This window comes from Nannobrachium achirus (assembly GCF_963921795.1).
Source record: "Nannobrachium achirus genome assembly, chromosome: 7".
Taxonomy (NCBI): Eukaryota; Metazoa; Chordata; class Actinopteri; order Myctophiformes; family Myctophidae; genus Nannobrachium; species Nannobrachium achirus.
The window spans coordinates 2,276,143-2,302,380 of NC_137816.1; the positions used below are offsets into that span (position 1 = coordinate 2,276,143).

The 26,238-nt window shown below is 42.6% G+C and overlaps 2 protein-coding genes across 2 annotated transcripts in view; one reads left to right on the top strand and one right to left on the bottom strand.

Annotated features, from left to right (window-relative positions):
• Positions 1–2,747: 2,747 nt before the first annotated feature.
• Positions 2,748–3,908, top strand: LOC308288054 (relaxin-3 receptor 1-like; the record flags this gene model as incomplete). The annotated part of the gene is made up of 1 exon (XM_080729397.1): positions 2,748–3,908. The coding sequence occupies one exon, from the start codon at positions 2,748–2,750 to the stop codon at positions 3,906–3,908; it is 1,161 nt and encodes a 386-aa protein (XP_080585523.1).
• A 6,229-nt stretch (positions 3,909–10,137) lies between these two features.
• itga11a (integrin, alpha 11a) overlaps positions 10,138–26,238 on the bottom strand; it is a gene marked incomplete at both ends in the record, with an annotated part of 122,066 nt that continues 105,965 nt past the window's right edge. Inside the window, 9 exons of the mRNA XM_080730696.1 lie at positions 10,138–10,224; positions 12,356–12,469; positions 14,606–14,701; positions 16,299–16,409; positions 17,100–17,183; positions 18,968–19,081; positions 19,172–19,262; positions 19,975–20,058; positions 21,709–21,785. Of these exons, the coding sequence (XP_080586822.1) occupies positions 10,138–10,224; positions 12,356–12,469; positions 14,606–14,701; positions 16,299–16,409; positions 17,100–17,183; positions 18,968–19,081; positions 19,172–19,262; positions 19,975–20,058; positions 21,709–21,785 (858 nt within the window). The remainder of the gene's footprint in view (positions 10,225–12,355; positions 12,470–14,605; positions 14,702–16,298; positions 16,410–17,099; positions 17,184–18,967; positions 19,082–19,171; positions 19,263–19,974; positions 20,059–21,708; positions 21,786–26,238) is intronic.

Consider the following 26,238-nt stretch of genomic DNA (forward strand, 5'->3'; position numbering starts at 1 on the left):
GCAGGAGACTCCTGGCAAAGACTGGAGTGTTTTGGCAAGTGTCTCACACACACACACACACACACACACACACGCACGCACGCACGCACACTCACAGCGCGCGCCCGCGCGCACACACACACACACACACACACACACACACACACACACACACACAAAGTGGAGAGGCAGTGCAGTGACTCACTGATCTCTGTTTGATGTGGTCATATCAGTTCATATCATATCCAGTCTAGCTATAGCAGCTGATGAAGGGCTGTCCTTGTAACAATGGTGAGTGGAGGATGGGGTAGGCTACTGTTTGTATACAACTCCATGGAGCCAGTCAGGCACTGGCTGACTGAGCAAAACATGCATTTTTGAATGTTGTCTCAGATGTGCAGCGTGTAAAACATTAGGCCTACAAATCCAGATTAACAATGAGCTGGGATGAGTCTGTTTAATTCTATATTAACTTTTTTTACCTGACTCGCGTGGTAGTCCCAGCGTTGTGGTGTTTTCCAGGACCGATAGAAGAAGCCCCACTGCGAAGAAAAAGTGAATGAGAGAAAATCTTTGTCCTGGAGGAGCATGAGACCCGTAGTTCAAGTAAACCATCTTGATGGAACTGTTTTTTAGACCCTCGACGTCTTCAGTGCGTTTTCATTGTAAATACATTCCATCTGGAGGAGTTTAGTGAGTGACACCCTTTTGTTCGGGTGCAGAAACTTTTACAAACTGTGCCAGCTCCAAATACACTGCTATAGTAGTTTTAGGTGTGTGCATCGTCCTCGTCCGTGCAGCATTGTTCTGTTTTACATTCCTAGAATTAGCCTATAACTTGATGTATTGTTTGTGTGGACGGGTTGCTTATTACGACGAGCTGCCCCCTCTCCCCTCCATCAGTCTCCTCCCGACAGCCTGTGACAGCTCCTAAACTTTCCTTTTACAAACAACAGTTTGTTGCAGAGCGGAGCCTCCCCCTCCGATGGAGGGGTGGACTGCTGGCCCAATAATAGGTCCCCTTTCGCTGGCTTAAAGGGGAATGCCACTCCATTCCACTCCACACGGCATTGTTCAAGTATAATCGGGGCGTTTGTTCAGTCAAAATAAGATAATTATGTCATATAAGCCTCCGACTTGAAGTCAATTATATCTAGCCGTGCAGCTCGCATCAAGGCTCATTTCTTGTGACTTGTCACAGCCTCACAGCCTGGTTCAATTTCCATTGGGTTTGCAGTTTGCACACATTTTGCACTCAAAGATCACAATGGAAATACGATCTCGTGCTGTTTGTGTTTGACAGTAGGCTACAAATATGATCTGTTCGCTATGCATTGTTGGCAATCAGAACATCAATCAGTCACACTAATTAATTGATTGATTGATTGATTGAATAACTACTTTATTAGCACTTAGCAGTTCACAGAAAAGAGGATTTAAACCCAAGAAAGCACCATGGCATGGCTTCATTGGGGTCGTTTGTACACAATTAATTGAAAAAGGGCAGTTACCAATTAGGCCCTAGTGCTGGAAAAGACATGGCTGAGACTCGAGCTTAGTTCAAAGCACTCTCCAGCTGAGGAACTGGCAAAAAGCACATTAAACAGTAGGCCTATTAACCTATATTATGCTACACACAACACAACACAACACAACACAGGACAAGTCAAGTGCCTTTTGCTGCAGCTTGCCAACTAACACGTGCGTCATGTTTGCGCCCCCTCTAGTGGGAGAATAAAGACATTATACCCATTTTCAAATGGAATAGATCACTGGTTCCCAAACACTGGGTTGGTTTGGGACCCATTTGTGGGTCAGGGTCATAACAAGACACATTTTTATGGGTCCCTTACATTTTTGTTTTAATTAGTATTATTTCAAAACATTTTCCAAAAACATTCCCAAATGTATTTCTTTTTTTCTTTCATGAATCTGTTTTTACAAGTTTGGGTCCTCTTTTGGGTCTTTCTTGAGCTATAAAAAGTGTGGGCACCGCTGGAATGGATGAATTAGCCTCGCCAGACAATAGATAAAACAATATCTGTCTCCATTCAAGTGGATGGTAAGATACAGATACAGACAGATATGTATCTCTTTATCTGGCCCAGTAGGAATGGGCCTTTAATCCGCAATTTGCAAAATATTTCTTTGCAATGGTAGATTCGTCTGGCTACGGAGGCTATAGATGATGCTGTTCTTGTTAGAAATGAAGTTAATGGAGATAGAAAGGTAAATTAGTAACAGTATTAATTATATGGACTTTACTGTAAAATATGTTTATCTTTATTTTAATAGCATAGGCCTAGGCTATTGCGCACTATGACGGTATTGGTATACTTTATGCACACTCGCACGGTCTATAATTAGCTTTTCTTCATTTAATTATGAAGAAAAGTGAATGCACACACTGACACACGCGTGCAGGTGTTGGCCAACCAAACAAAACCGTGAGCGCACACAGCCACACGCTTACGCACGCACGATCAAGTCTATTTCGACCAATCCCCGCTCTTCTGCGGTGTCCCTGGAAGCTGGAACCCATATAAAACCAGCGCGACGAAGTTATAAAACCACATCTTTGACAATCCTGTCACTCCAGTCAGTCAGAACAGAACAGAGTGACAGAAGCCGACGGACGCAGTCGGGCACCGAGGCACCACTCAGAATGAAGTGCAATATACATACACACTAGGCCTATAATTTCAGTAGTATTATGCCCTATATGGTCTGTTGCCAAATTGACCTGATTGCTCATCTTTGATGTGATGATGGATGATGACATATTTAACCACAGCGGAGCGGTCAACCGAACTTTGACGGAGGACATCGACTTCCCCGCGGACGGCAGCCCCGCCCTCCGGATCCTCATCTCCGTGGTGTACTCCGTGGTGTGCGCCGTGGGTCTGGTGGGGAACCTGCTGGTCTTCTTCCTGATGAGGCTCAGGCAGGACCGCAACAAGAAGTCCAGCAGCAGCATCAACATCTTCATCGTCAACCTGGCGGTGACGGACTTCCAGTTCGTGCTGACGCTGCCCTTCTGGGCCGTGGACACGGCGCTGGACTTCAGCTGGCCGTTCGGACACGTCATGTGCAAGATCATCCTCTCGGTCACGGTGATGAACATGTACGCCAGCGTCTTCTTCCTGACCGCGATGAGCGTGACGCGCTACCGCTCCGTCGCCTGGACCCTGAAGAAGCTGAAGGGGCGCGCGGGCGGCGACGGGGGCTCCGGCGGGCTCCTCAGGTGGGTGTGCGCGGTGCTCTGGCTCTCGGCCAGCGTCGCCACGGCGCCCACGACCATCTTCTCCACCGTGACGGTGGTCGCCGGGGAGAAGCTGTGTCTCCTGCGGTTCCCGGAGGGGCCCAACAACTGGCTGGCGCTCTACCACGTGCAGAAGATCATGGTGGCCTTCGTCATCCCCATGCTCATAGTGTGCGTCAGCTACGTGATGCTCCTGCGCTTCGTCAGACAGCGGGGCATGATGCACCACAACAACAGCCGCGCGTCCAGGGTCACCAAATCCGTGACCATAGTGGTTCTGTCGTTCTTCCTCTGCTGGATGCCGAACCACGCCATCACCTTCTGGGGCGTCTTGGTCAAGTTCAACGCCGTCTACTGGGACAGGGCGTACTACATGGTGCACACCTACGTGTTCCCGCTGACCGTGTGCCTGGCGCACACCAACAGCTGCTTGAATCCGGTGCTCTATTGCCTCGTGCGCCGGGAGTACAGGAAGATGCTCAGGGATTTGTTCTGGAGGATCTCCGCGCCGGCCATGAGAACTACCACCTCGCATGTTGGGTCGTGCGAGGAGGAAGGACGCATGGACATTCCTCCACACAGGTCTGTCATAGGCATCGAACAGTGCCCACTGTCCATCATAGACAGGAAAGGTTTGTCCAACTCCAATATCATTACGCACAACTAAAATGGAACTGGTCTTGAGACTCTAGACTGGGGATGTAAACCGGACTGTTCCTTCGTGTCATGATGGCACATTTCATTCAGAGGTGTGTGGATGAATGTTTAATTTAACGAGCTTCTGTCATCAACGCATGAGGAATACTCAATTGCGCATGAGGAATAGCCTACTCATGCGTAATGATATAGAGTAAAACATCTATATTTATTACCACAAATGCCATCATTTAATGTCTTGATATAGGCTACTGCTGCTATTTTTGATTATCTTTTTTGTTTAGTTTTTTGCTATTCCCCCTTTGTTGAGGTTATGTATTCCTTTATTCTGTATGTATTGATTTATGTTGTATACTGGGCAGTTTACAGGTTTTATCCTGCATATATGTGTGTGTGTGTGTGTGTGTGTGTGTGTGTGTGTGTGTGTGTGTGTGTGTGTGTGTGTGTGTGTGTGTGCGCGCACACGTGTGTGCGTGCGTGCGCGCGTGTGTGTGTTTAAAGTATATTATTCTCTATTATTGTGTTTTGGTTGTATTTGAAATATATTTTTGTGCATTATTATTATTATTAGGTTAATTATCATGTTCTGTGTGTGTTTCAAGTATTGTTGTGTTTTGCACATCACAACAAAGTAATGTATTGCTCTGGCATGCAGGGATACAATCACAGATCTGGCTTTGGTCAGAGTGCAGTGCAGATGATGTGTGGAGTCTTGAATATGACAAGACACATGTACACACACACACACACACACACACACACACACGCGGGAACGCACACACGCATGCACACATGCACACATAGGCTACTAATCTCTGCACGTCATCATGTTCATGGTAATAAAGAGCTTTCACATCTGAGAACAAGTGGATTTTTTTAAGAAAGACTGTCCATTGTAGGCTACTCCCATCTATCTGATTTGCAGTAAATAAACATGTTTCAGATGCATGTATAATCATTTTGCCTATTCTGTTCTTGCTTCTTTAAATACATTTCATGCATTGAGAAGAAAATCAACAAAATGTCCACACAGCACAGGACACTTAAATAATGTATTATTCATATCACATTTAAGAGAATTCTGAAGACAGATGTTTAATGGGGAGTGTTTTATTTCCTTGTTTTGTTTTCCTTTTTGAAATTTGTCTTCTAGTAAAGAATCCTCATTTGTTGCTTGTGTTGTTTGTTTTTAGGCCTATCACCACATTCATTGGGTTTCACAAGAACTGCTTTTGCCCAGCAAATTGGTTCATTGGTTTTAAGATTTAAGTTCTGGAACTTTATTTGGCAGATGAATGCATTTTTTAGACTTTCACTTTGCACAGATTCTACAGACAGGGATCTCCATATATGGGCATAAAAGGGATTGTATGTATGATGTCAGACGTCATAGACGTCATAGGACTTTCACATAACGAGTAACTGAGTAAGTAGGGCTGTCACAATTATTACATAATCGTCTAATCGCAATTATTTTGTATAATCGTCATAATCGTCCATCCATTTCATGTTGAGAAATGTTAATATAGTTTCAAACACTTTCAAAAAGTAGTGGAAATAGCAGATCTACAAGCTCAGATCGGTTTGTCGACAGGCTATTTCCACTATCAATGTTCTTTTTTAAGTATAAAATTGTCTAATATGTCATAAATGTTATGTTATGTGTCATGATTTCCATGTTCAACTTCAAAGCCTAAAAGCCAAACAGAAATGTAATTGTCAACGACAAATACACAATTAAATCGTAAATCGCAATTATTTGAGTGACAATTAATCGTCATGTAAAATGTCATAATCGTGACAGCCCTACGAGTAAGCATGTCTGGGGTCTCCCATGCACACGGTTGGTTCTACAGACTCCAACTTTTGCACACAGATAGCTCAGATTTTTGCCTATGTTCTTAGCTGCTTCCCCTGCCGTTATTGTACTTGCACAATGTACAGTTGTAAGAAACAACATTTTTTTTGTAGAACCGCACTGATCCAACCAATATGCCCATATCTCCATATACATGGATCTCCATATATGGGTATCAGGGATCTCCATATATTGGTAACTGGTCCGATATACTGTATATTAATAATGAATTCCATCCTGTGCGAATTCCGTCCTGCGCGACCTTGCCCTCTGCGTGACCTCGCCCTTTAGGCCCCCGTCGCTTTTCGCCCTTAGGCGTCTTACTGGTGGTAGTTTACTATGAAACATTCATTAGCATTCAGCAGCTTTTACTAATTTAAATTATTCTGTAAAGTGAAGAGATAATTATGACTTTAGCAAAGAAACAGCGCCCCTTACTGGTATACAAAATGTCAATTGAAAATCATCATAGCCATCATCCAGATGTTCATGCCAGGGTGCTCCGAAAAGATTATTTGCCTCCATTTGAAATTGTCATTTATTTTATTTAGTTGTAGTTGTGGCAAGTCTTATGTTTGTGAACAGTATATCCATTCTGGTGATAGCCTACATTACATTTTGTAATTGAGCCTAAAATCTTTTATCATTCTAGGGCAGGGGTCTTCAACATTTTCAGGCCAAGGACCCCTTAGCTAAGAGAGAGATGAAGCAGGGACCCCCACTACATATAAAATTGTGTTGCAGATTATGTTCATAGATTTCTTAGACAGCTTAGACATGTTTGACAGCACTGTCATCATGTTGGAGTAATGTGTATTTTCAGACATTTAACCACTTAATCGTCTAATACAGGGGTCTTCAACGTTTTCAGGCCAGGGACTCCTTAGCTGAGAGAGAGATGAAGCAGGGACCCCCACTACATATTGTATACAATTGTGTTGCAGAAGAAAGATTTTCATAGATTTCTTAGACGGCTTAGACTTGTTTGACAGCACTGTCATCATGTTGGAGTAATGTGTATTTTCAGACATTTAACCACTTGAACCGTCAAATACTTTAGTCTGCTCTTATTTGCCCAAAAAATAGCCGTTGCAAGGCGTTGTAAGCTTGTAGATCTGCTATTTGTGGCTAATGTGCCACTTAGAATAGGGATGCAAGGGTTCAAGTGGTTTGTGTATAAATCATGATCCTACCAAACAAAGATTTGGAGGACCCCCTCTAGTAACTCTGAGGACCCCCTAGGGGTCCCGGACCCCCTGTTGAAGACCCCTGGTATAATACTTTAGTCTGCTCAATGCTCTTCCTTTCCCTCTACAAACCTCTTTGCCAAAAAGAGCAGATCTTACAACGCCTCGCAATAGGGATGCTAGGGTTAAAGTGTTTAATGTAAAAAAAACATGATCCTATCACACAAAGATTTGCCGGCCCCCCTGTAGTAACTCTGAGGACCCCCTAGGGGTCCCGGACCCCCTGTTGAAGACCCCTGTTCTAGGGCCTTTCCTCAGTCATCCCTCAGAACACCCTGCATCACTAAAAACCAATGTAGGCTACATTTGTCAGTTTCTCAAGGACATTGATTTGTATTAGAAACTCTATATCAGGGTTCCCCAATACATTTTCCCCAAGGGCCGAATTATGTCTAGGGTACCAAGCCGAGGGCCACAACATTGCAGGGGGCGACTGTGGTGTTCCCGCTACTCCAGCGACTGCGACAGTTCAGATATCGTCGTTGTCGGGTGAAAATCTTGTATGTCCAAAACCATTCGTTTTGCATTTATCATTTTAAGAATTATTTAAACTAGTGAAAACAGACGATCTACAAGCACACGCTTGTAGATGCTTGCTGCTCTTATACCACCATTATTACTGGGGTTGGTGGGGGCCAGACAGTAGCCCCCCGCGGGCCGCAAATGGCCCGCAGGCCGCCTATTGGGGAACCCTGCTCTATATCCATAACCTCCATATGAATACCAGGAAAATAGAAACAAAATCGAATTCATAGATATACAAATTAGATGTTTAATTCAATGTGTGTTATAACTTTTCACCGCTCATTAAATAGACGTTTGACATTCATGGTTAACACCAGAAGAGGTGTTTTGCTGAAATACATGTACTTTTTTGTCTGAATTTGGACATTAAAGTATCAGTATTGACCATACTGTATACAGTTCTTCTTGAAGTTTTAAACATGTTACCCGAACCACACATAAACCATTGAAGGACATTGGAGGCAACACAGAACTGTAATATGCATACCCTTTTAAAAAAAGGCTAATTGTTGTGATGCAAAATATGTCCAAAGACTGACCGCTGTGTGGTAACAGGTAAACCTACGATGACACATAAAACATTTACAAAGTAAAGCTGTATACTTTTTTTTTTTTTTGTGGAAAAGTCGGGAAAAAAATAATATTATATTTGACATGGTATAAAAAGGTATTGTACTATTTACAAAATTCAAGTTAATTTCACTACAAAATAAAAGTGCATGAATTTGTTTTGTTGAATCATCCATATATTTTTCCCAGGATGAAGAAACGGTAAGAAACATCAGAAAGAGGGATTTCTGCTTACAGGGTTGTTCGCTGTACATGTGGTCCTTTGAAACGCTCCGGAAAAGTCTGTTGTATCTTAAGAAAAAAAGTATTTTCTTTCCTTCTATTTTTGCATTCTGGTGATTTTGGTTCATTCTGGATTCTTCATCTTGGTTGCAGGTTATGGAAGCATAAACCTGACATCTTCTTGGAAAATTATAATAGACCCTATTCACAGCCCGCCCACGCATGCGCACTCAGCGAATTTCTCAGCAACTTCCTGGTGCTGACGTCAGCTTTGGAGGGTAAAATAACATAGAAATAGCTGGACTTAGAGCCAACAAATCATTATTTCGAACGGTAAAGTAAATTATACCGCTTTGTGCCTTTTACTATCTTGTGTTCTTGATCATGCTAGCCGTATTTTATACATTACTAATCGGAAATTGCATTAAATTTGCAATTTCGGTGTTAACTCTATGGGATATTAGTAGTTTTTCCCCTTCTACCGTGATGTCAGCGCCAGGAAGTTGCGTAACGTGAATTCGGTCAATTGTCTGGGTGGAACAACATCCTTTGAGGTTTCTTTTTTAATATATATACATTTTAAAATTATCCACAAGAATAAATACACATTTAGAATAAACCAAAAGTGCTTTACCCAATCATAGAAGTAATTGGGTAAAGGTGCTTGCTTCAAGGCTGAATCCTGGCCAGTAATCTCTTTGGACAGATCAACCAGAGCTTGCTCCATCCTTCTTCCATACAGGAATTAAAGCATACCAAAGCTCTAGCTTTTAGCCAAAAAGTAGAGAGCTCCAAGCTTTAAGCCTAATTTACACATCGTCGCTTGCCAAATATAACAGATTTTAAACAAAAAGTTGAAAATCCTTCATTTTCAGCGAGTGACACCTTCGTACAAGAAAGCATGAATTAGACTTTTTTTTTTCAGGGGGACAACACCAAAGGGGCAGTGGATTGAGCAGACAATGAGGGCCCTAGAGTCATAACAGTGCAGAAATGCTAAGCAGAGACGTGCTGGCCATTGGGAAAAGCGGGACAACTCCCGAACGGCCGGTTCATTCCCGGGCCGGTCCAGGCCGGCCATTAGGAAAAAAATAAAAATAAAATGTCAGCCTTCGTTCGATTTTGTGGGCTGGGCGGCAAATAAAGTAAATCGTCACTGTCGGGCAGAAACCTCTTATCTCCAAGATTCAAATTTGTGAATTTTTTCGCAAAGTAAAGCCCTGCTTCATCAAGGCCGTCGAACAAAAGTGAAAACAGCAGATCTACAAGCACACAACGCCTCGCGGTGCGAGGCGTTGTGTACTTGTAGATCGGCTGTTTTCACTAGTTTAAATCATTTTTAAAATGATAAATACAAAACAAACGGTTTCGGACATACAAAGTTTCCACCCGACAACGACGAAATATAACTCGTGTACCGTAATTGGCCCACTGGCTTGTCACTTGTCATGATCTGAAATGGCAAATCTTTGAGTAGCAGTAGCGCTATAGAGAGACATCTCTCTCTATAGCGCGCAATGAGGGCCTCCAACTCTTTTTCCCGGGCTGAATCAGGGGCCCAGCACGTCCCTGATGCTAAGTGTGTGTGACAGTGCTGACTCGTTTGGGGGGGGGGGGGGGGGGGGGGGTTGTTGTGGATCGCAGCGTGGGAGAGATCCAGTGCACTGAGCAAAGGTCTTGCTTCAGCAGTCATTATGGAGCTGTCCGTCTATGCTGTGGTGCTGGGGGAACGGCGAGAGGTGGAATGAATGGTCCCTGAGTGTTGGGTCTCCTGGGGGGAGAAGGTTATGGTGTGCAGGGAGACTCCGTAACGTGCGTTACCGTTCCTCCGCCACCTTCCCGTTGGCCTGCTCCTTCTCATCCTCATCCTCATCTCTCCTCTTCTGCCTCTGAAAGAAGCCAAGCTGGGCATCAAATACAGAGAAAATTTAGATTAACCATTGTGACGATGACCCCAGCCCATGGGTTGTGTGTTTTTGGTATGATTCTAATGGTGTTGTTCTCTGTTCGTGTGTAGGAGGAGGGGACCAGTCTGCAGGGGAGTGCCTAGAGCAGTGGTTCTCAACCTGTGGGTCGGGACCCCCAGGGGGCTCCCCAAATTATTTTGGAGGGCCCCCAGATGATTAACTTAATGTGCAACATTGTTTTCTCACTCAACAGTGAACAAACCAACATAAAGTGTATATAGGTATTATGCACATTTCTATAGTGACAATTTAAGGACTTTTTAATACCTCTAAAATGACAAATTAAATATTGGCCAAATTGTCAAATATTAGAGGCAGAAATTGTTAAAATAGACGATCTACGTGCTCACAACGCCTCACAATGCGAGGCGTTGTGAGCATGTAATTAATCAACTCTTAGTGCTCGTCAGGGTGGAGGGTCCCCAGTTAAAATATGATTATTTTGGGGATCGCGGCCTGAAAAGGTTGAGAAACACTGGTCTAGAGGACAGGGCACACAAGGCTCCACTGTTCCTCTTGAGTATCTAAGCCAGGGGTTTTCAAAGTGGGTGACGGGGCCAAAAAGGGGACAAAAAGGTTTGGGAACCCCTGATCTAAGCAAGCTGGTCGACACATTCTGCCTCTCTCCTACACAAGAAACTTTTCTTTTTTTTGTTGCTTCCTTGAGTTGGTTTCCTTACTTTGTTTCTTCACAAAGTTTGTATACCGGTATGCTTGGATGTATGTTTTCGCACATCCATCCATTTCCAAGAATTGCATCTTTCTAGTTGATAATATTATTGATTATTGATGATGACTCAGTTATGTCATTCTGATGGGAGCAGGTTAGATTAGTTTGATCAAGATGAACTGTGTCCATCTTTCATTAGCTCTTCTATTAACAGTGAATGTAAGCGTCAGCCACAGTCATTCACATGTCCAAGTTCAGTAGCAGTACCTTCAAATTCATTTTTATAATAATTCTTGCATGTGAAACTCATTCAACTACCAATTTTGTTATTTTTTTACCAAAACAGCATAAGCATTATCTACATACAAAAACTCAATTGTCATGCCACATGCTTTACTCAGGCTGACAATCCCACATTTGAGCAGTACTGACTGGCTGTACTTCAGGTAGTAATATCGTCTGGACATCTCCAGTGTTAGTTATGATGTTATAATTGAAAATCATGTGATGTATAAAGAGCAGAGTTGGGATCTTTTAGGATCTTAGCGATTACCCTTTTAACGAGTCCTATTCCTTAACGCAGGGGTCTTCAACAGGGGGTCCGGGACCCCTAGGGGGTCCTCAGATTTATTACAGGGGGTCCTCCAAATCTTTGTGTGATAGGGACTTTTTTTTTCTCCTTTTTTATATGAACTACTTGAACCCTAGCGTCCATATTCGGAGAACTTTAGCCAAAAATAGCAGATCTACAAGCTCACAACGCCTCGCAGCGAGCTTGTAGATCGGCTATTTTCAGCAATGAGCTTTGGTGTAGAGGGGGAAAAGTACAGAGTGAAAGGTCAAGTTTATTCAAGTGGTTAAATATCTGAAAACACAAATTGACATGAATCCAAAATACACTGATGATTGTGCTGTCAAACAATGAAACTATTATGGAATCTATGAAAAGGTTGTGGGGGTCCCTGCTTCATCTCTCTCAACTAAGGGGTCCTTGGCCTGAAAACGTTGAAGACCTCTGCCTTAATGGTTCCCTTTAACAATTCATATGGAATTCTAAATAGATCCTTAGATGTTTGTAACTCTGAGAGTGTACAAATGGAACCAAATAGACCCTTTCAGGTCCCTTTCAGGTTCCTTTGGTTCCATTTGTACACTCTCAGAGTTATGGTGGTCCTTGAAATGTAAAAGTTTGAGAACCAATAGTATTTTAATTGTGCAGCAGACGTGAAGTCCACATAACCAGCTCTGACTGTGTGATAGAACCGGTTCCTGGAAACGGTTTCCGAATGTGATGGAACCCATTCCGGGTTCCTCAATGTAAAATCCAGTTCCTTTGGTTCCAGATCCCAACCTTAATAAAGAGTATAGTGTATAATGTCAGATCACCCATTACAGTACCTTCCACAGAGCCAGGATGAGCAGGAACAGCAGTAAAAGTCCTCCCAGTGTGCTGCCGATGATAATCCAGCTGGAGATTCTGTAATCTCCCTCCTTCCTAATCTCCAAGATTATCTGCCAGATACATAACATATGATGGGGGGGTTTGAATCTACAACCTAATTGGTTCAATTCGCACAAGTGAGATACACATTATAAATGCATAAATGTTCTATGTAGGGGAAGTATTCGCACATCCACTGAATTCAGGTGCAGGTGCGTTTGATAGTGGACACTGAAGAAATCATGAAAAGATGTTTCATGAACAAAAACTCCCGCACTCTGCTCTTGCTCTGCTGCTCATCTTTATTTCAATTGACAGACGTTTCGGTCCCCCTGGACCTTCTTCAAGAGTTGAAGAAGGTCGAAGAAGGTTGAAGAAGGTCCAGGGGGACCGAAACGTCTGTCACTTGAAATAAAGATGAGCAGCTGAGCAAGAGCAGAGTGCGGGAGATTTTGTTCATGAAATATCTTTTCATGATTTCTTCAAATGCATAAATGTTAACGTCAGAACCCATCATTTACACATACTATGAAACAGTAAAATCTCTCAGTGTTAATGTATCTAGTTGTAATGCAGCTATAGTGTACAAGTGTAATCAAACAGATGCCATTTGGTTATATCTGCACTCTCTCAGAGTTGAATTAACACTTGGATTCAATTCAGCATTAGCTAGGGTATGGCAAAGATGGGAGTCCTCATGGAAAAGAGGCATTACATTTTGTATAACATGGTTCTATTGTGAAAATAGCAGATCTACATGCTCACAACGCCTCGCGCTGCGAGGCGTTGTGAGCATGTAGATCTGCTATTTTCACACTGTCTGAAAACCCCCCTTTTTTACACAGGTTTCTATGGTTATTTTACTGTAATTTAACAACATAATAACCAGCGCAGATAGACAAAAAGACATTCATGGATTTATATTTAAAAGTAACCTTTATTCCCCCCCCCCCCCCTGGACCCAGGGTATGGCAGCTGCATACCCCTGCCATACCCAATTGACACCCCTGAAATCAGCCAATGCCTACCTATTGGCCCTCAGAAACAAGTGAAGGACAAGCGGTAGTAGCACATAAAGGGCAGTAGATGGCAGCACATATTCATGTATTCTAGTATGATGTAACATGCAGTGCGGCTGGTCCTTTGGGTCCCTCAGCACCACAGCCTTGCTTTGTGCTGGATCTGCTGCTTTACAGCAGTGGTTCTCAACCTGTGGGTCGGGACCCCCAGGGGGGTCGCCAAATGATTTTGGGGGGTCCCCAGATGATTAGCTTAATGTGCAACATTGTTTTCTCACTCAACAGTAAATAAACCATCATAAGGTTTAAGTGTATAGAGGGTATCTGCGCATTTCTAAAGTGACAATTTAAGGACGTTTTAAATACCTCTAAATTGTCAAGAGGCAGAAATTGTGAAAATAGCAAAACTACATGCTCACGTAACATGCTACATGCTCGTGTAACAATACTGTAGAACCGTGTTGTACAAATAGTAATGCATCAACTCTTAGTGCTTGCTTGTCAGGGTGGGGGGGTCCCCAGTTAAAAAAATTATTATTTTTGGGGTCACAGCCTGAAAAGGTTGAGAACCACTGACTTACAGGATGCTATGCACAGCACTCGGTACACAGCACTCGGTGCCACGCTGTGAGCTTGTATATCTGCTATTTTTCAATAGCTAAAGCATAGAATAATGTTTAAAGTGGTTCAAATATAAAGCGATAAAGACACGTTCCCAGCCTCAATGGGTTGTTAATAGCAATGCTGGCTACAGCTGAGACAGATGATCAGATTACTACTGTGTGCTACTTGTATTGCAGAGCTTTGACTCATGGGACAAAAACAGTTATTAACATTGGGGCTAGCGCAGTGTTGATTTCGTCAACTAGAACTCTGACGAAAAATGTTTGTTGCGTGCTGGAAATAGCAGATCGACAAGCTATTTTCAGCACACAACCAAGTGTAAAATCGGTCATTACGATGCCATCAAGGCCTGCCAAAATACATTTCAGTTGACTAAATCAACTGTAGATTTAGTCGCCTAAAATCTTATGATACGTAGTCGACTAAAATTAGACTAAAACTAAAACTTTTCAGGTGACTCAATTATGACTAAAACTAAATTACATTTTATTCAAAAGACTATGACTAAAACTAAATCAAAATTTGCTGTCAAAAACAACATTGGGTCTAGCGTTGTTTACTCACATGTCTGACAGGCCTCTCTTCATGTAGAAACATGGGGCTGTAAGAGGGCAGCTCCACCGATGCACTGGTCACAAGCTCCAGGATTTTAAACTTCAGCTGTATAGAAGAAATCCAAACATATCATCATCACCACTTAATGACACATAACTCATCTGAACGATTACAAAGACGGAGAGAGAAACAGAGAGGCAGACGTGTGTGTGCACATGTGGGATAGTTCACCCCCAAAATATATTCCTCACCCCATGGAGATTTTTTTTCTCTCTTTTTTTCCCAAGCCAATAATTTGAGGAGACTCTTTGTGTCTCCATAGGGAACAAGGCAGGCTCTTTGTGTCTCCATAGGGAACCATTGCTGGTCATCAAATTATTGGCATAGGAATGCGACAAAAACAAAACAATATCCATGAATTCGAGTCAATTGTACTTAAAGGGATATTCCACTTTAAAAAAAATATATATATTGTCTAATCAGGCTTTTATGAACACCCTGGACAGTTTTTAATTTGCTTGATTCAACATTTAGATATTTGATGTAAATGTTACCAGGCCCTCCAGGCCCAGGGCCTCTCCCCACACACACCCATTGTAACTTCAAACTTCATTTTAACCATGATAGATTTGGGTATTTCATTTTTTCCATTTCCCCAAATAATTATTAAAAATAAATGAAAACAGTTATGGATAAAACACAGCCTGCTCACACATTAGGAGGGTAGTATGAGTCACCAGAAAATATAATGGGTGTTTTTAATGAATCTATCATGGTTAAAATAAAGTTTGAAGTTACAATGGGTGTGTATGTGGAGAGAAGCCCTTCCTCTGTTTCCCTGTTGAAAGTGGAATATCCCTTTAAGTACAGTTTTTGTACAGTAGTGAGAGAGGGCGAGATCATTTAGCGACCTACAACCGGGTCGCGACGTGGTTGGTAGTTTTCAGCGACCGGGTCGCTAAATCGACCGACTGGGACGGTAAAACCACCGACCGGGACGCTAGAACCACCGACCGGGACGCTAAAACCACCGACCGGGACGCTAAAACACAGACCGGGTCGCTAAATCGACCGACCGGGACGCTAAAACCACCGACCGGGACGCTAAAACCACCGACCGGGTCGCTAATTCCATTGACCGGGACGCTAATTCCACCGACCGGGACGCTAATCCAGCGACCGGGTAGGTAAATCCACCGACCGGTGGTCGCTTCCACCGACCACCGGGCTACTAACCCTAACCCTAACCCTAACCCTAAACCTAACCTCAGTAACCTTACCTCAGTTAGGCTAACCTGCCACGCAACCTCCCGACCGGGTCGCTAAATCATCGACCGCGTCGCTAAATCACCGACCGCGCCGTTAAAGCGAGCGACCGGGTCGCTAAATCGACCGACTGGGGCGCAAAATCTTCCGACCGGGTCACTAGATGTACCAACCGGGTCGCTAAATCTACCGACCTAAAACTGCAGGCAGGTCGGTAGATTTAGCGACCGGGTCGGTCGATTTAGCGGCGCGGTCGGTGATTTAGCGACCAGGTCGCTAAATCGAGCGACCGGGTCGCTAAATCACTGAAAACTACCGACCACGTCGCGACCCGGTTGTAGGTCGCTAAATGATCTCGCTCCTACTGACAGTAGTCTGTGTCTATGTGATGTGTGTGTGGCTATAACGTATCCATGTACTAGTACAGTACACTCACGGCGTGTAGGGTGTCTATCCGCAGTACTCCTGTGATCCTGACACCAACGTCCCTGTAAGAGGCCATGTTGATATTGCACTGGACTGGCAAAGTCAACGTGTTGGATTGGTTCTGCAGAGAAAGACCAGAACACAAACATCAGCACTTGCATTTCTGTAAATATACATGAAAGCTCATGTGTTGAACGAGGTCGAGTTCAGGGACGTGCTGGCCATTGGGAAAAGCGGGACAACTCCCGAACGGCCGGTTCATTCCAGGCCGGTCCAGGCCGGCCATTAGGAAAAGTAAATAAATAAAATGTCGGCCTTCGTTCCATTTTGGGGGCTGGGCGGCCAACAAAGTAAATCGTCACTGTTGGGCAGAAACCTTGTATCTCCAAGTTTCAAATTTGTAAATTTTTTCGCAAAGCCCTGCTTCATCATACAAGGCCGTCGCACAAAAGTAGTGAAAACAGCAGATCTACAAGCACACAACGCCTCGCGGTGCGAGGCGTTGTGTGCTTGTAGATCGGCTGTTTTCACTAGTATAAATAATTTTTTAAGTGATAAATACAAAACAAACGGTTTTGGACATACAAGGTTTCCACCCGACAACGACGAAATATAACTCATGTAATTGGCCCACTGGCTTGTCACTTGGCTCTTTTCACAAATCTTTGAGTAGCAGCAGCGCTACAGAGAGAGATCTCTCTCTATAGCGCTCAATGAGGGCCTCTCCAACTCTTTTTCCCGGGCTGAATCAGGGGCCCAGCACGTCCCTGAGCTCATGTGTTGAACGAGGTCGACTTGGTCTGTGGCTTACCAGGCGGGAGAAGCGAGAGAGGTCTTCGGGTGATGCCCTGCTCTCTGCCACGTGTTGAGGTGGAATACAGCGGGTACCGTCTGTCTGAGGTGGGGGACACAACAAAATGCTTTATCATGGTCTCACAGTAGGGGTGGGCGATATGGTGATAATTATCGTTGAGACGATACAATGTCTCCACGATATGCCTTTTCAGAGGTATCGTATATATTGTGATACAATGAGAGAGCCTTATAAAAAAATCCTGTTTAATCGTTAATACAGATATTCATTGCAGAATTCAATTTAAACCTGACTTTTGGTCTAAATCAGTAGTTCTCAAACTTTAAAATGTCAAGGTCTCCACTTAACTCTGACAGTATACAAATGAAACCAAATGGACCCGTAAGGGTCCATTTGGTTTCATTTGTATACTGTCAGAGTTACATACTTGTAAAGTTCAATTTAGACCTCCCAAAAGGAACCCAGAGAGTCTAGTTTTGTCAAGTAACTTGAAAAATATCCATAAAAACCAACTTGAAAAAAGAATCGTGATAGAATCGTGTATCGTGATACAGCTTGGGAAAATATCGTGATATTGTATTCTTCCATATCGCCCACCCCTATCTCACAGTGTTTAGTTTGGACAGATTTGGGGATGTGGATTTGGATTGTTGTTGTCAATGCTTGATTGATTGATTGATTGAAGACTTTATTAATAGGAAAAGGTACAGTTTCAGGACAGTACAGTTCAATGGTACTAAAGGGTAAGGTCAACTAAAAGGAGATCCTAGTAAGCTTTTCGGCTTATTTACACAGGAAACCTTTATGTATCTCATATAACATTGAATGACAGACGGATAGAACACAGTACTATGCAGTAGATATCGTCAGGAAACAAAAAACTAAAAAACAGTGCAAAAAAAATATACAGTATATATTTACAATAGAAGGATCAGGTGGAGGGCAAGGCTGGGCTAGGTTTATTTTTTACCAGTTACAGCTGCTAAGTAATTATAATAATAATATTATACAAATAATATTAACCACGTGAACTCTATAGCATGTTCATTCTGGAGAAAGAATTCAGCGAAAATAGAATATCTGCAAGCACACAACTGGTTGTGAGCCTGTAGATCGGCTATGAGTTTTGTAGCTATATTTTCGTCCATGCCTTACCCCAAATCCCTAAACTTCTTTGCCCTTTTTTTTAAATGGTTGTGTTGTGTTGTGTTGTGTTGTGTTGTGTTGTGTTGTGTTGTGTTGTAATAATAATAATAATATTATACAAATAATATTAACCACGTGAACTCTATAGCATTTTCATTCTGGAGAGAAAATTCAGCAAAAATAGAATATCTGCAAGCACACAACTGGTTGTGAGCCTGTAGATCGGCTATGAGTTGTGTAGCTATATTTTCGTCCATGCCTTACCCCAAATCCCTACACTTCTTTGCCCTTTTTTTTTAAAAATGGTTGTGTTGTGTTGTGTTGTGTTGTGTTGTGTTGTGTTGTGTTGTGTTGTGTTGTACAAGCATGTACAGCTGGCACACAGAACAACCTAAACCATTCTTGTTGTTATCTTCAGCTTAGTTAAGCTGTCACAATGGTTGTGGTGAAAAGGGTCCACTGACCGTTTCCCAAAGCTGATTAGTTAGCGACTGATTAGTTGAATTAATTGTGGGGCGGAAAAAAATACCTTTAAACACTTTAAAAGCCACATTGTGTAACATCTACATTTGGCTATAATTGTGAAATAACACATTTATGTGGAGTGCTAATTGTGTAAACCAGTGAAAGATTATATCAAACATACATTTTGTTTAAATTAAAAAAGTTTGCATGACTTTCAATACCAAAGAACAGAGGCTTGATAATCTCATGCTCACCTGGTCAATATAGAAGTCTGATATCTGCAGGAGTCTGTTTCCATTTTTTGTCATTTCAGGGATTTCAATGTTCAGCTGCAAATCCTTTACTGGGAAGAATCCAAGGTTCTGGATCTGATACAAAAAGGAGAGAGATTATTCATGTTCTGAAGTATTTACTTTCCACTGCAGTCTTGAAAGTGATGCAGTTATTATGGGTCTCACCTGGAAAGAGAAGTTGAACGGCGGGCCAATAACTCCAGGTGTTTCAAGTGACAGCTCTGATTTGATGTCATACCGAGTTGGAATGGCATCCCTTTACAGATAAACAAGCCAAGGACGTTCAAAGGCAATTAGATGGCTGTAGCTGTGTATAGTTTATAGCAGGGGTCTTCAACGTTTTCAGGCCAAGGACCCCTTAGTGACAGAGACAGATGATGAAGCAGGGACCCCCACAACCGATAGATGCCATATAGTTTCATTGTTTGACATCAGTGTATTTTGGATTCATGTCAATTTGGGTTTTCAGATATTTAACCACTTGAACTGTCAATAGTTAATAAACTTGACCTTTCGCTCTGTACTTAGTCTGCTCTTTTTCCCCTCTACACCAAACCTCTCTGCCAAAAATAGCCGATCTACAAGAGCTTGTAGATCTGCTATTTTTGGCTAAAGTTCTCAGAATATGGACGCTATAGGGTTCAAGTTGTTAAAATAAAAAAGGAGGAAAAAAGCTTCTATCACACAAAGATTTGGAGGACCCCCTGTAGTAACTCGGAGGACCCCCTAGGGGTCCCGGACCCCCTGTTGAAGACCCCTGGTTTATAGCAAATGTTATATCATGAAAAACATATCTTGATCCCTAAACACAAAATACATGTATTTAGTTCCCAACATTCCTAAAACAGTATTTTTCAAATTCCAAATTCTTATTTCGCTGAGATAAAGGCTTCAAGGAATAAATGACCACAAGAGCCGATGCACTGCAAAGTTCAGAGTCTGAGAGGGTTTTTGTTAAAGATCCAAACCTTGTGAAGAGTATGTCAGCCTCGTACTTCAGCGAGTAATACATGTCGTTGAAATTGTCCGCCGAGTTCATCTCCTCTCCGTCGCTGGTGAGAGAAGGAGACAAAGGCGCTCAAACAGGGGCGTCAACTGGGTATGGCAGGGGTATGCAGCTGCCATACCCTGGGTCCAGGGGAGGAAATAAAAGTTATAAATAAATATAAATCCATGAATGTCTCTTTGTCTATCTGTGCTGGTTATTATGTTGTTAAATTACAGTAAAATAACTACAATAACTAATGTATTCCCCATTTAACCAGCTGTGTATTTTAACGGTATTTCACTGTATTTCCTTTTTTTTTTTTTTTTTTTTTACTTTTACTTCTATTCCACTACATGTCAGAGGCAAATGTAAGCAATTTACCCCGAGTGAGAGGACATTATGCTCTCATAATGTCCGCAGTGTGGGTGTTATCGGACGAGGCGCAGCCGAGTCCGATAACACCCGCACTCAGGACATTATGAGAGCATAATGTCCGACCCCGAGTGGTAAATAGCTTTTCTACCACTTTTTCCCGTATACATGAAAGAAAACACATAGTTGTAACTTGCAAGGATCTTAAGTTACAATCATTATTGCCTATAAAACTTCCGCGAGACAGCAGATAGTTCCACAAACAACATCTTCTACTCACCAACAGATGGCGCCAACTCCATAGTAATCCATGCGTCTAGCTTACAGCTAAGCTAACGTCAGTTAAAAGCACCGTTCCGGCCGTAAATAGAGGCTGTTCGCTTCCAGAAAGGCATAGGTTCAGAGAAAAGGGGCTTTAAAGTTGGCGGATTGCATTGGATCCAAATAAATCGGCGACGATAGTACGCACGTTAGTAAACATAGGACCGCTGCGACCTTCATTTGTTGGTTGGGGGAAAGTCCCCGGATGTACACTGAGGCGCATTGATCTCGGACACACAACTTTGCGGCAGTTGTCCTCTCATAACCTCCGGAATTTAGCCAATCAGAATCCAGTATTTGAACACGTGACTCGAAAAAGTGGTAGAAATTGTACTTTTACTCCACTACAAGTATTTGAAAGCTTTAGTAACTAGTTACTTTGTAGCTTTTGATCATTATTACAAAAAACACTTCAGCCCTATATACATTTCGGCCATTTGAAAAGAGCCAATCTACAAGCTCACAATAGGGCCTTTTCCACCAGCAAAGAACTGGTTCCAGAACCAGTGCCGTTCAACTTTCTTGGAACCTTGGTTCGTTCTTGCGAACCGGCTTGCGTTTCCACCAGATTGAACCACGATTGAACCAGAGGAACCAAGGATTTTGTGGTTCCCGTTCCGAACCAACTTTTACGGTTCGGAACCAACTACGGTTCTCGGTGGAAAAGCTCACCTCTGGTTCATCCCATAGGCGGGAGAAAGAACCAGAACCGGTTCTTTGCCAGTGGAAAAGGCCCCTTTGTGTCGTGATGTGACGCATTGAGAGCTGGTAGATCTGCTATTCAAAAGATGTTTGAAAACTTGTGGAAAGGGACATTCTGCATAAAGAGTACTTTTTACTTTTGGGACATTAAGTACATTTGAATACCAAATACACTTTTACTCAAATACATTTCAAATTCCATGCTTTTACTTGTAAACAGAGTCTTTCTACATTGCAGTTGATACTTTTACTTAAATGTAAAAAATGTGATTAGGCAATTCTTCCTTCACGTTAGGATTAGGACTGACTGAGTTCACACCTGCTGGCCTCCATGATGACCCTCACATGATCCAGGAACACTGAACGGCTGAACTCAAACTCCAGGCGAAATGATACCTACACAGAAGAGAAGGACATTGAACTTCATTCATTCAATTACTGATTTACTCATTGCAGGGTTCCCACACATCTTTACCAATTAATTTCCAAAACTTTTCCAAAATATTTAACCTGATTTCCAGGACTATATAACAATAATTCAGCTCAATAACGAGTCGCTTACTCCTACAGTATACGCAATGCCCAAAGACAGGTAGTGTATGTCAGTGGTTCTCAACCTTTTCTGACCATGACCCACGAAATAATCATGTTTTAACTGGGGACCCCGGCACCCTGACGAACACTAAGAGTAGAGGAATTTTGTATAACACTGTTCTATTTTGAAAATAGCAGATCTACATGCTCACAACGCCTTGCGTTGCGAGGCGTTGTGAGCATGTAGATCGGCTATTTTCACAATTTCTGCCTCTAATATTTGACAATTTGGCCCATGTTTAATTTGTCATTTCAGAGGTACCTTCCAGGACCCTTGATGAATTCCAAAACTTTTCCAGTACTGGAATGTTTTTTTTTTTTTCTAATTTCAAAATATTTCCAGGAATTTCATGACCGTGGGAACCCTGTCCAATTACTGATTTACTCATTGTCTCCGCCCAGGCCGAAAGGCATGGCAGAGACTATGTTTTGCACCCTGTCCGTCTGCAAGCAGCTAATCATTGACATCGTTGGCACCGTTGGCAAGATGGCTGCGAAACTGTGCACACAGACTCCCTGGATGCCAGAGCAGAACCTCTGCCCCAATTCTTTCACTTTGGTCCTGTTATAGTGTCACCAGGAGGCAGATTTGTGCAAAACACATTTTTGACAGCACTCCTTGTCCAAACATCACGCAAATCAGTCCACAGTATCTCTAGCCTCGCGTAGCCAGGCTTACTCATCTGCCAAAAGAAAAGCCTGGTGACAATATGAGGCAGAGCCAGTTCTAGGAGGTGGGGCTGAATTTTCCCTTAAGTTGTCTTTTTTTTTCACAGTGCGGTGTTCCTTCAAACGTATTCCCCGCTGGAAAAAATCTGGTCTAGGTCTCCTGCTTCGTCGGTTGCGCTCGCAATAAACAATATACAATATACAAACAAAAACATTGATTCAGGCGATGTTATACCTATTAAGAGCGAGTTAAGAGCTACAATCTATTTTTGTTTTTTCTTGCTGGGGAATGTAAACAGACCCGCACCGCATGACGCAACTTCCGTTAAACGCAGCACTTCCGCCACTTCAGCTAGAACCAACCGGCAGGCATATTGTGGCCAGGGTGTAGTGTATATAGTCTTTCAGATACATTAGAGCCTAGGTACCCGGGCCGCTAGGACAGCGGTCCAGGCCAAGTTGTAAAAGTCTCAGTGAGGCAGACATTTTCATAGCACCAAAACACAGCACTATAAAAAAAACCTTGATCCCATATTCTACTCATGTTCTAATTGGGGATTATGGACTAAGGATAAACCTAGCTGGGCAGGCTGTCACACTGGTGCGGCTGTTTATATACAACTCCTAGAAACAGGACATTTCCAAACAAAGCAAATGTGTATTTGGTTCCAGCATGATGGGCAGAACACATACACACACATTCATTCATTACTGGCAGATCTGCACACGCAGAGCTTTAACACACAATTGTTGATCAGTACTCACAACAAGCCATCACTGACAATGGAAAAAAATTACATTTAGCTTTATTTCCGACTTGATTCAGGCCATAGCTAGCCCTAGAATGTCTCTGATTTTATGATTGACACTTTGTGTAATCTCCAACTACAGAGCCATAGATCGATCACCTTGCGCGGCGATCTGCGCGACAAGTGCTGCGCGTTACTTGTGTACTCACCCAATAATTTATTCCTCAGCCTTGGATACGGACATTGTCCTCTAGTTTTATATCCCTTTAAAGGTTCTGGCTGAAAAACGTGTATTTAGTCGAATATCTTCACTTTTCCAAGAGCTTTCCACACGGACGACTTTCCGACCGGGCGAGGGGCTCAAAATGACTGCTGGACTGAATATATCAAAACTTCCTTTGGGATGCACAAATGTAGGGCACACAATCACGCAGGTGGTGTGATTAATCACCCCACGTCAATCACAAGCACCTGTCAATTGTGTGGCCCCGTTTGTGCATCCCAAAAGAAGTTTTGATATATTCAGTCCAGCAGTCATTCCGGGCCCCTCGCCCGGTTGGAAAGTCATCCGTGTGGAAAGCTTGTGGAAAAGTGGAGATATTTGACAAAATACACGTTTTCAGCCAGAACTTTCAAAGGGATATGACACTAAAAGACAATATCTTTCTCCCAGGCTGAGGAATATACATTATTGGGTGAGTACACAAGTAACGCGCAGCACTTTAGTGCCGCGCAGATTAGCTGCTAACCGCCGCTCAAGGGGACCGATCCATGGCTCTGTATTTGGAGATTACACAAAGTGTAATCTCCAAATTTTTCGAATATCTGCTCCGTCATCAGGTGGCCAGAACCTCTGATGCCGTGCACCTCCCCTACTTTACTTACTTTAACCCATTTAGAACGGGTACACATTATTGTGTATCATTATTTCATGCTTTAACTATTGAAAAATAGCAGATATACAAGCTCACAGCGCGGCACCGAGTGCCGCGCTGCGAGCTTGTAGATCTGCTAATTTTGAAAAATCGTGAAAATTAGAATTTTGACCCGATTCTATAAGTGTCTTTTGAATCCTTCCAAGACTTTATTAAAAACCTATGTTTCTATGTCAGCAATCTGGCCAGCCATCGTCAAAGAAAAGGTCCTTTTCACTTAACTGGAGCTCAGTAATTAGTCTGTTCTTGAGAGACTACTATGTCAGTGGTTCTCAAACCTTTTCATGTGAAGGACCCCCAAAATGATAAGTATTTGGCCATGGACCCCCATCTAAAAATATTTAGTTCCAGGGACCCCCCAGAAGCAAAATTTGTTTGCTTTGAAAATACATATATTCAAAGATTTGCACACATTTTCACGACTTTTTCAAAAATAGCAGAACTACAAGCTCACAGCGTGAGCTTGTAGTTCTGCTATTCAATATTATTGAATGCATTCAATATTATTGAATGCTTTTCACTGGTTAAAGCATTCAATAATTCTAGGCCTAAATGGATTGTGCTTAGTTTGGTGTAATCATTTTGTTTCTTTTGGTATAATAATTGTTTGGACTGTGCATCTTTTATTCGAACTTGTGGCAAGACTAGGAGACCAAACTAATTGATCCGCATTATGTGGGGAACAAAAAAAACAGAACTCGCCACCGGCACACAATTATTATTTTTTTATTCCTATTTCTAAACCGGATCACACGGGCCAGTTTACTACGGACACCAGGCTTTCCTCCGCGGTGGAAAGACTGGTGGCGCGAGGTTTACTAGCCCAGTAAAATGGAACCAAAGAGGTGGATTCAGCAGGGCATCAATTGGGTATGGCAGGGGTATGCAGCTGCCATACCCTGGGTCCAGGGGGGAAGATAAAAGTTAGTTCTAAATATTAATCCATGAATGTCTCTTTATCTATCTGTGCGGGTTATTATGTTGGTAAATTACAGTAAAATAACTACAAATGCAAAATTTAACAAAATGGTCACTTAAACAAGGTATTATAATTATATTCTCCACACTTTTATTCTCCCCATCTTGACAAAATGGCATATCCTCAGGTTCTGCGGGTCAGCTACACAGATGCAATTCATTATTGTTAATTGTGGCACGTTTACTATTGTATGCCAAGTTTAGCTGCACTTGAGCAAACCGTAGAAACAGGGGAAAAAATAGAACGTACTTCTTAAAATAAATGTATCACGCCTGTTGCTAAGGTAAGGCAACATGACTGGTGTCTTGCAAGTCATGTTGCCATACCTTACCTTTTTCTGAACCGACGCCACTGGGTGGATTATAACAATGACAGAGAAGACAAGGTAACACTGGTAAAACAGAAACACATGAGAAAGGAATGAACACTAAACGAAAGCAGAAGAGAAGAAGAAGAAGAAGAAGAAGAGGGTAATAAAGCTACAGGTCACATGAGAGGGACGGAGGGGGGGGAGAGAGAGAGAAAGCAAACAAAGCAGAGCAGAGCGTTGTTTACAATCCACCATAACTCTAATGAAGTCCTGATGAGAGATGTCTGGGCCACATGGGGAATGCCTAACAAGTCATACTTTAACTTCCCTCTTAATAGACTCACTCACTTACAGACAGAACACAGATATGGTATGTATATGTGCTGTACACATGAACAGTACATGTAATTATGTAGGCCTATATTTGGTTAGGAGGAATAATGATGTCCTTTTTCCAAGCGCTGCAACATGCATCAGACGAGGAAGGTTAATCTGTTGTTGTCTGGGTATTCTAGGATAAAAACAGGAACGAGGGCATGAGGAAAATAATGCTGCTATTTCTACCCTGTATTATATAAAATGTCACAATGCGACAGCTCTGTTTACACAATGC